The sequence below is a fragment of the Cyprinus carpio genome, chromosome A15, assembly GCF_018340385.1.
Source record: "Cyprinus carpio isolate SPL01 chromosome A15, ASM1834038v1, whole genome shotgun sequence".
In the NCBI taxonomy this organism is placed as follows: Eukaryota; Metazoa; Chordata; class Actinopteri; order Cypriniformes; family Cyprinidae; genus Cyprinus; species Cyprinus carpio.
The window spans coordinates 7,922,958-7,933,865 of record NC_056586.1 but is presented as its reverse complement, the minus strand read 5'-3'; the positions used below and the strand labels follow the sequence as shown (position 1 = coordinate 7,933,865).

General features: G+C 34.0%; 1 protein-coding gene across 1 annotated transcript; it reads left to right on the top strand.

Annotated features, from left to right (window-relative positions):
- The first annotated feature begins 6,687 nt into the window (after positions 1-6,687).
- LOC109097777 (retinol-binding protein 2-like) lies at positions 6,688-9,392 on the top strand. Its single transcript, XM_019111402.2, has 4 exons — positions 6,688-6,851; positions 7,713-7,891; positions 8,811-8,912; positions 9,188-9,392. Exons 1-4 carry the CDS (start codon positions 6,779-6,781, stop codon positions 9,239-9,241), a joined length of 408 nt encoding a protein of 135 aa, XP_018966947.1. The 5' UTR covers positions 6,688-6,778; the 3' UTR covers positions 9,242-9,392.
- Positions 9,393-10,908: the final 1,516 nt, after the last annotated feature.

Genomic DNA, 10,908 nt, shown 5'->3' with positions numbered 1-10,908 from the left:
AAGTGTACTGTTCTGAATGAGTAGTTAAATGCTGTGGGTAGTTGCAGAAATGCTGTTTTCCAGATGGTTTTGCAGTTTTAGAAAAAAAATTAAGTACAGTGTAAGACAGGAATTATATGTAAAGTTCTAAAGAGACCCTGAACAATGTTTGTCTCAATTTTAGGACATGATGTAATATTTTTTTTTTTTACCTGAATTTTGAGGAATGTCTTCATGTTTTAATTGTTCCGCTGCCATCATCGACCACTCTTCATTGATACTAATGGGCTGTGGTTAGTCCAATCTCTTTTTCCCTAAATTGACATTTGGAGCAAATTTAGCACAAATACTAAATATCGGGCTTTGTTAGTTTGTAAGATGTGATAGTCTCAAACTAAATGTACATGGTACCAAGAAAAAATCTAATAATATTCGCTTCTCATGTGGTAAGCAAGGCAGAGCTGGTGGATCTCTCCACTCTATGTTTCAGAGAAACAAGGTTACGGCAGTAACCTATTGTTCTCTTTCAACATCTTGTGTTCGAGAACCACCTATGGGAGAGACATGGACAGCTCCCAGATTCCCCAATACACTCACAGTGAGGTTCTGTAATCCAGAGAAGGATGGTCGCACCGAGGCAGAAGTGCTTGACACGTCCCATAATCTCACACCTGGCAGCCCTGACACACACACACACAATTGTTGTACGCAAGCAGGACATGAAACATGTATGAGGCAAAATTGTATTTTAAAAACACACAGCAACAGCCAGAGGAAAAACTGATGTTAAAAAGTCAAGGGTCAAGAGCCCAACTAAAGCAAACACTTATGTTCAGACTTTATTATTTTCAATAAAACATCAACATCTAAATCTCAGTAAATACATAATAAGAAGTTTTGTATGAATAAAAAAATGGTATTTGGTTCCAGCCACAGCCTTAGATGAAATCAACTGAAATAAAAGAAGACATTAAATCTCTCCAGATCTCAACAGAGGCTTATTAAACAACTCCACAAACAGCATTACCAGCTTCACTCATTACTAACCAGTTTGACTTTCTGTCATACATTTACAGAAGTTCTTGTTGAGAATTACAGAGATTTAGATGTTGATGTTTTATTGAAAATATTTCATTTGAAGTCACCATCAAGGAGATCAGTGTTTGTTTTCATTGGCCTCTTGACCCTTGTCAACTTGAGTTACTTTTTCTATGGTTGTTGTAACTGAGTGTTTATGAAGCACATCGTTATAACAAAAAAAGAAACAAAATTAACATGAACAGATTATATAAAGGCTAACTGTTGATGTCTGTGTGTTTGAATAATGCAGTACTGCAAAATGTTTTGTGCACAACGTGTTTTTAAAATCCTTCATTATAACTGATTATCGCAGCTGATGTAGAATCACAGGAACACTATAATCAATAATGGCACATAACCACAAATATCAAAGATTAGACACCGGATGAGTGCAGATGATTTTATCACCAGCCATTTACCAAAACCACCTGATCACATTTCCTTTTGCCTTGTTTTGCCATAACAAATGTACTCCCTAAACACACAGTCATAGCAGGCAGAAAAAAAAGTCATCAAAAGTCAAGAACCCAGCTAAAGGTGACACTAATTGCTATTATGGTAACTTCAAATCAATTCAACATCTAAACCTCTGTTAATTATCAAAGTTTGTGCTGTTGTTTAATCATCCTCTGCTGAGATCTTCAGAGATTTAATGTCTTCTTTTATTTTAGATGATTTCAATTCATTAATAACAATAGTGACGCGTGTCCCGATGCCTCATCAGCGTCACCTGGAAATGCACAAAGAGCACCTGGAAACCTCATCACTGGCTGATCGGTCACGGCTGCCGACAATCAAGCGGCGGCTACATAAGCTGCCGCCACTGACACACAAGTGAGTGATCACTCCAGAAGACTGGATGCTAACGCTGTTCTTCGTGTTCCCTTACAGAGAGCTCATGACCGATCAGCACCCCACGCACGGACACACCGCACCTGGAACACCACCACGATCAGCGCACCAGCACTTCCCACTTCCACTAAAGTTTGCTTGTTGGATTAAATCCACCCTCCGGGGATCTTATTTTGCACTCCCCGCTGTCGTGTGATTCTTCACCCCATTACAATATATATATAATATATATATATATATATATATATAATATATATATATGTATGTATGTATGTGTGTGTGTACAAAATGTCTTTCTCTGTGTTCCGGTTTGACTTCAGTAAAATTTAAAAATCAGAAACTGACAGAGGTGGGGGACTCGAGTCAAATGACTTGACTCGCGTAAGACTTAAGTCGCAATTTTTAGGACTTGAGACTTGCTTGACAAATATTCATAAAAGACTTGACATGATATTCATGACTTGAGACTTGACTGAGCTTGTAGTCTTAATAGGCCATGTTTCAGTGTCTGTCTTACAACAGAAACAGAAAAATGTACCAGTGAAAACTGTTTCATTGAGAATTTGGCTGCATTAAAATAGTTTGTGAGTACACATTTAATGTTTGCAAGTGCAATGCATTGTAAATGGTTATTCACTGTTTAAAATGAAATGTCAGCCTTTTTTTTTTTTGCAATAGCACTTTGTATATGCATGTGTACAGTGTTTAATAATTAGTTTCTTCAGTGTTAGACTTTGAGTGTAAAGCCTTTGGATAGTTTATGGGTATACACATAAATATATTGTATACACATACACACACACAAAGAAAAAATTGAACCCAACCATGCATACACAAACAAAACAAAAACTCAAACTTGCAAGCACAAAAATGCAAATGTATTGAAAGAATAAACATTTAATTGATAAAAGAGAACACACATTCACTCACAGATATTAATAAATCACACTCACTCACTCTCTCTCACTCACTCACTCAATTAAATATATTAATATATCTCACTTGCTCACTCTCTCACACACACAGACAGAGAGAGAGATTAATAATGTACTTTATGAACAGGTGCAAGGTTTGTGTGGTTCAATTATTAATATTTTTTGTTGTTGATGTTGTTATTCTTTTGTTAAAAAGGAAGGATCTAACTTAAGGATGTGTTCATGTCTCATAAGGGCGATGCCTGTTTTAAGAATGCCATTTGGTGGCATAGAAACCATTTTACTTGAATTGTTTAATACTTTTTCGCAATGTTTGAGGCATACTGAAACAGCTGTACCTAAATACTTTTCATGCTTTTATGTTGGACTAATTTCAGTTACATTTACATTTTAGGCTATGTAGTTTTAATTTTTATTTATTTATTATTTTTAGATTTTTATTTTATTAACAACTGAGCTGTATGTGGTCACCTTTTGAGTAAAAATTCATATTGCAATTTTTTTGTTGCAAATAAAACTCTCATAGTACATAACTACTGTAGTAAAATTTAACTTATTTTAATATTTAAATTCAGTTAAATCATCAAACATTTGTATGACTGGACAGTGACTTGCTGGGGACTCGAAGGTTAAAACTTCAGACTTGTGACTCACACGTGTGACTTACTCCCAACTGACATTTCAAACCAACATTTCAACCAAAAAGAAAAAAAAAAAAGAATCTTTACAAAAAGTTTTCTTTGAGAATGTGTATATATCCAAATCTACAACTTAATAAAACGGAACATTTATGTCTAAAAACAACTAGAGAATTTATAAGTCTTTATATATAGTGCTCTATAGAAATCTAGCAGCTAAACCGGATGGCACTAATCTGCCTTCAAAAATTTAATTATGTGAGAATTATTCACCTAATAATGCTGACCATTACACTGAACCGAACATAAGCTTTCAGTTTTTAATACTGTCAGATGAAGGTTTCTGTTCATTTTGAAATAAAGATTTTATTCTTTTTTCACTTCATGATAATATGTCGGTGTTCTCAAAGAATATATATGTTTAATATTTAATATATGTGAATATATTTAACAGTTCCATTACTGAACACCATTATATAATTGAAGTTTTAACAATATTAGCTACTACTAAATATTGTAGAAACTTAATTTTCTGTAAAGTTGTATCTAAAAAAGCGCTATATAAATAAACTTGAATTAAATATTATTGGGTGGATCAAATTAAAATATCATGCTTTTTAATGTGTGTGACGAAGTTGATGCAAATTAAGTTATGAATGGTAGGGGAATTTTTTTTTTTTATTTTTTTTTTTGCTTTTTGTTGTTTTTAAGCAAATGAAGTGACTTTGCCATTGTCTTAGTGCAGTGAGCATAATATTGCAGGGATGTTTATCATGGTTTAACATACAGTACATTATTCGGCCTGATTTGTCAAAATTGTACCGTGTCTGTTGCACTGATAACACTGTGAGCAATGCAGTGAATTTAAAACACTAATGTCATAATCGATGAAACTGCTTGATTGTTGTCATAATTTACACAGTAATATTATTTACAGGAAGAAATGCACAAGAGTACGTCACAGACAACAAACTGAACTTTAGCCCACATGATCTGGAGTAATTGTTCAGTCACCTCTCTCCTCATCTCTGCTTTTTGCTCCTGTACACTTACTTATTTTATTGAAGAACACAAATTTGATGCACTTGTTATGATTCATCATTCAGCCTAAAAATTATGAATTTATAAGAGTTCATTATTTATTTGTTTGTTTGTTTTTCTGAGTAGTTTTCAATGCCGTAAAATGTCTATGCTACTAACTCTGAACATCTAGACTTTGCAATATTTGCCCGGTCTTATTTGCAGAACTGCTTAAGTTCAGTTCAATTTGATGGTGAGTGTTGTGGACTGCAGTCTTCAAGTCATTCCACATTGTATGACCGTATTGGAATTCCACCAGACATACCGTTTGGTGTTGAGGCCAAATAATTTAATTTTATTCTCATCTGCTTCAGAATCTTCAAGGTGTGTTTTGGCAAAGCTCAGTCTGACTGCATGTGGCCTTTCTTGAGAAGTGGCTTTTTTCTTGCAACCCTCCCCTATAAGCCACATTTCTGGAGAATTTGTGATGTTGTTACATGCACACAATGACCTTTGTCATAAATTCCTGTAACTGCTTCAGAGTTGCTGTAGGCCTTTTGGTCACCTCTCTGTTTCCTCCTCTTTCACCCAGTTTGGAGTGATGTCCTGATCCAGGGAGGGTCTGTGTTATACCAAATACCTTCCACTTCACTGTGCTTCTATGCATTGATAAAGCCTTGAATGTTTTTGTATTCATCTCCTGACGTGCCTGTCCACAACTTTATCCCAGAGATCTTTTGACAGTGTCTTGCCACCCATTGATTGTTTGCTTCAGCTGCACTACCAAGGATTGAAAAAAAGGTGATTCTTTTCTGTACCCACTGTATGAATACACTGGTGAAATCTGAAAAGTAATTGCATTAATGTCATGATCGCTGATACTTCATGATCAAAGACAGCGTTTTACTGGCCTATCTTTGTGCTGAGCTGATAATAAGTGTGATTTGTCTCATGGTGACAGAGATCAAATGCAGCATAAAGACACTTATCTACTCTGAGCTAACTTATCGTCATGGGCCCTATACTTTTACCAGTGTTATAGTGGCAATGACAAATCCACAAAGTATTACTTTCCTCACTCCTGACACATCACTGCCGAACTTTGCTATTTTATTGCACATGGGCAACAACATTTTTATGAACTTTAACATACACTATAATGCAAAAGTAATATTTTTTAAAAGAAATTAATACCTTTAATCAGCAAGGATGCATTAAATTGATCCAAAGTGAAATTAAAGACTTCCATATTGTTACAAAAAATACAGTATATTTCAAATAAATGCTGTTCTTTTGAACATACCTTTCATCAAAGAATCCTGGAAAAAAATCATAAAGGTAGTTCTGCTTAAAATATCAATGTTTCCAACACTGATAATAATCAGAAATGTTTCTTGAGCAGCAAATCAGCATATTCAAATGATTTCTGAAGGATATCATCATGTGACACTGAAGACTGGAGTAATGATGCTGAAAATTCACAGGAATAAATTCTATTTCAAATATTACAAAAGAAAACAGTTATTTTAATCTCTATTTTTACTATTATTTAATTGGTACTTTTTCTTGTTATTTAAAAATTATGCAGCCTTGGCGAGCATGAGAGACTTCCTTCAAAAATATTTTTAAAATCTTATCGACTTCAAAAACATAAAGTAAGACTTTGTATACACAGATGGGTCCAAAAGTCTAAGACCAGTAGTGAAATTGTGATTTTTTTTTTTTTTTTTTTTTTTTTTTACAAAATTAACTTTTTCTGATTGTCTTTTTTTTTTTTTTTTTTTTTTTTTTTTTTTTTTTTTTTTTTTTGTATTTGGTTTGTTCCCCTTTTGGTTTAATACCAGCTGTTGTTGAACTCCACAAGTTTGTATTGGACTTTACATTAGGGAATGTTCCAAAGAATGTTGAAAATTGTTTTAAACTTTAGAATTCTACTGCACAATAATTCCTCAAGATTATTTGAAAACTGCTGATTAAAATAGTTATGAGGAAGTATAACATGACAAAGTGTGGCATACTGTTATCACAGCTTTAAAATTTCATGACAACTGCACTATCTACACAATTTGTCTGTATCTTTCTCTCAGACCATATGAAATGCTGACATGAGTACATCCCCTTAATAAAGCCCACCCCTTTTTCAATGAAGATAAAGGGACTTATCAAAGGAACTCTGTTCCCACGGTTCATTTGATCACTCACACTGCAATAAAAGGCCGTGGCTCACCTCATTATACTCTTCTCTCACACATACACACGACCTCCAGCTTCACGATGCCGGCTGATTTCAATGGAACATGGGAGATGGTCAGCAATGACAACTTTGAGGATGTCATGAAGGCTCTGGGTATGTGATTTATTTTACTGAATGCCTACTAGAATCCTAAAGTTATCAACAGGAGCATTTACTCACCAGAGATGCAGATCAGGCTCTTATATCTATATATAGCTTATCGAGTTCACCGTAGCCATGCATAAATGAATGTGCACTTGTTGTGAAATCAAAGGTTAAAGAAGATGATGTAGTGCATAGAGGCAGACATTTCATGTCTGTTTCTGTCTCTCTTTTTTTTTTTCATTTTGCAACAGATTCGAATGCATATACTCACTTCATATTTAAGACTTTATATGGGTTTTTATCATTAATTACAACTAAAATGAAAATGCAGTTGTTGCAAAATATCAGGTTAAAAAAGAGGATATAGTGCACAATAGTGGGGTAAGATGTTTCATGCATACACTGGGGTTGCATAAATGTAATATTCATTTTGCAACAGATTTTGCATGTACTCGTTGTGCTTAATAGTAATAAAAATGCTGACCTGACTTTTATAGCATTTTTAAACTTTAGATAAATAACTAAATAAATATCTTTGTTAATTAATTAATTTATTAATTTAAAAGAAGAAAAAACTGAGTATCTTTACTTGTGCCAGAAATGAAACAATAAATGGGTTGCTTGTTTCAGGGTCAAAGGTCATAATATCTTATCAGTCGCTTTGATAAAGGTGGGAGATGAGCCACCTTTGTCCCAGCATATGAATATTTCTGTCAGTCTGTTGCACCACAGCATGAACTATGGCTCTGTTTCTACAGCGCCCAAAGTGATTACAAAGCCTCCTTATGATACTTTCACACATCCCTACTTGGATCGTGCTGATCTTTCCTTTTTGAGACTTTAATAGATCATTCTGTTCCTCCCCTTTAGACATTGACTTTGCCACCCGTAAGATCGCAGTGCATCTCAAGCAGACTAAGGTCATTGTGCAGAACGGAGACAAATTCGAGACCAAAACACTCAGCACCTTCAGAAACTATGAGGTCGATTTCACCATCGGGGAGGAGTTTGAGGAGCGCACAAAAGCCCTGGACAACAGAGTTGTTAAGGTAGGTGTCCAAAATGCAACAAAGTCCAAACCAGGGTCACATGACCCCTGTTTTGTTGTTGTTTTTCCCTTTTTGTTCTGACTTAATATGCAATAAGAAGAATATTCTATAGTGGTATGCAGTGATGGTAATACCATGTTCAAATTTAAAGGGATTCTCCATCCCAAAATGAAAATTTTGTCATTAATCACTTACCCCCATGTCGTTCCAAACCCGTAAAAGCTTTGTTCGTCTTCGGAACACAATTTAAGATATTTTGGATGAAAACCGGAAGGCTTGTGACTGTCCCATAGTCTGCCAAGTAACTAACAGTGTCAAGGTCCAGGAAAGTATGTAAAGCATCATCAGAATAGTCCATCTGCCATCAGTGATTCAACCGTAACGTTATGAAGCGACGAGAATACTTTTTGTACACGAAGAAAACAAAAATAACAAGAATTCCTCTCCTCTGTGTCTCTCCAAATCAGCGTAGCGCCATTTTGACAAATCTGACTAGTATGCAAGTCGTTATTTTTGTTTTCTTTGTGTACAAAAAGTATTCTCGTCGCTTCATAATGTTACGGTTGAATCACTGATGTCAGATGGAGTATTCTGACGATGCTTTTCATACTTTCCTGGACCTTGACACTGTTATTTATTTGGCAGTCTATGGGACAATCTCAAGCCTCCCTGTTTTCATCCAAAATATCTGAAATTGTGTTCCAAAGACGAACTAAGCTTTTACGTGTTTGGAATGACATGGAGGTAAGTGATTAATGACAAAATTTTCATTTTGCGGTGGAGTATCCCTTTAAGTAGAATAATAATTGGCTCTGAATGTCATGAAGGTGTAGCTCAGGGTCCCGTACGTGGATGATGGTGTCCCATATGACAGTACTCATCTTTTACATTGATTAAAAACTGAAATATTTGTTTTCAGACCCTGGTGATATGGGAGGGTGATAAACTGGTGTGTGTGCAAAAGGGAGAAAAGGAGAACCGTGGCTGGAGGCAATGGATTGAAGGAGACCTGCTTCACTTGGTAAAGAACTTCCTCAGGCCACCTGTACAAGTCAATAAATGAGGCAACAAAGAGAGAAATAAATGTTTACGTTAATGGCGAATGATTGTACTTTATTATATACCACTGACTTATTATTATATAAATGTACCATTCTATTTGCACACATGATACCCCAGGGTCATTGTGCATACCCATATAATGGTAATACTATGGAACTTTTTGTTAAGTGTATATTAATAAATATTTTAGTGTATATGCCCATTGTTATCATGCTAATCCCCCTCTCTTTTTAGGACATCTACTGTCAGGACAAACTCTGCCATCAAGTCTTCAAGAAGAAAAACTAATACTCCATAAATAACTGGATATTCCCACCTGGGTTAGGTGTTATGCTGTGTATATTTATTAAATCAATTTTAATGAACAGCTTCAACCAAATACACTAATTGGTGCTCCATGTTTGAGAATTTCTTTAAAGCAAATAAAGGTTTCTGATAATCTCAGTGTCAATTAATAATTAATAATAACTCCCATCAAAAGGTTTAATGATAGGTGTGTTTTATTGAGACCAGTATATCAAAGTTCATATGATTCATATCGTTTGATATTTAGGATAGCCCCTGGCTTAAACTGATGTGTCACCTGTTTTATGACCAAATGAAAAAAGTCAAATTAAGGGAACATATTTGTTTACGCCTTGCTCAATAACATTAAAGTCATTAATATACACTGCTGTTCAAAAGTTTGGGATCAGTGAGATTTTTAATGTGTTTTACAAAAGTCTCTTCTGTTCATCATGGCTGCATTTATTTGTCCAAATATACAGAAAACAGTAATATTGTAAAATATGATTAGCATTTAAAATAATGGTTTTCGATTTTAATATACTTTAAACAAATAAAACATTTTTTTCTGTGATGCAAAGCTGAATTTTCATCAGCCATCATATAAAGTATCACATGATCCTTCAGAAATCATTCTGATTTATTATCAAAAGTGGAAACCATTTCACTGGTTAATATTTTTTTGGAACCTGTGACAGCTTTTTTCAGGATTCTTTGATTCTTACAAAGTTAAAAAGAACAGAATTTTTTTAAATAGAAATCTTTTCTAACAATATAAGTATTTATTATCACTTTTTTTTTTATCAATTTAGCACATTCTAGCTGAATAAAAGCATTCATTTCTTTTAAAATAAATAAAATAAAATCCTGACCCTAAACTTTTGAACAATATATTATTACAAAACATTTCTATTTTGAATAAATGTTCTTTTTAACTTTGTAAGAATCAAAGAATCCTGAAAAAAGCTGTCACAGGTTCCAAAAAAATATTAAGCAGCGAAACGTTTCCACTTTTGATAATAAATCAGAATGATTTCTGAAGGATCATGTGACACTGAAGACTGGAGTAATGATGCTGAAAATTCAGCTTTGATCACAGGAATAAATTATATTTTAAAGTATATTAAAATAGAACATTATTTTAAATTGTAATCATATTTCACAATGTTACTGATTTTTCTCTATTTCTGATCAAATAAATGTAGCCTTGATGAGCAGAAGAGACTTCTTTAAAACACATTACAAATCTTACCGAACTTTTGAATGGCAGTGTACACACACACACACACATACACACACACACACACACATATATATATATATATATATATATATATATATATTTAATCTTAATTTTATGGAAAATAACTGTGATTTTTTTTTCCAGGTTGTTTTCTTTTATTTTAAATTGTTTTCTTTTATTTTTAATTGTAGTAAGAACTATGTTAAAATGTTTACATGGTGCAATGTTTACTGGGATCTTGTGAGATTTAAAAGTGCTGGCTAATGCTAAACGTAAATACAGTAAGATTGTTATTAATGCCGGCGCTAATAATGTTCGACTTCGCCAGTCGGAGATCACTAAAAATAACATTAAAGAGGTGTGTGAACTTTCAAGCATGATGTCAGACACTGTAATATACTCTGGTCTCCTCCGTGCTTACCGTGGT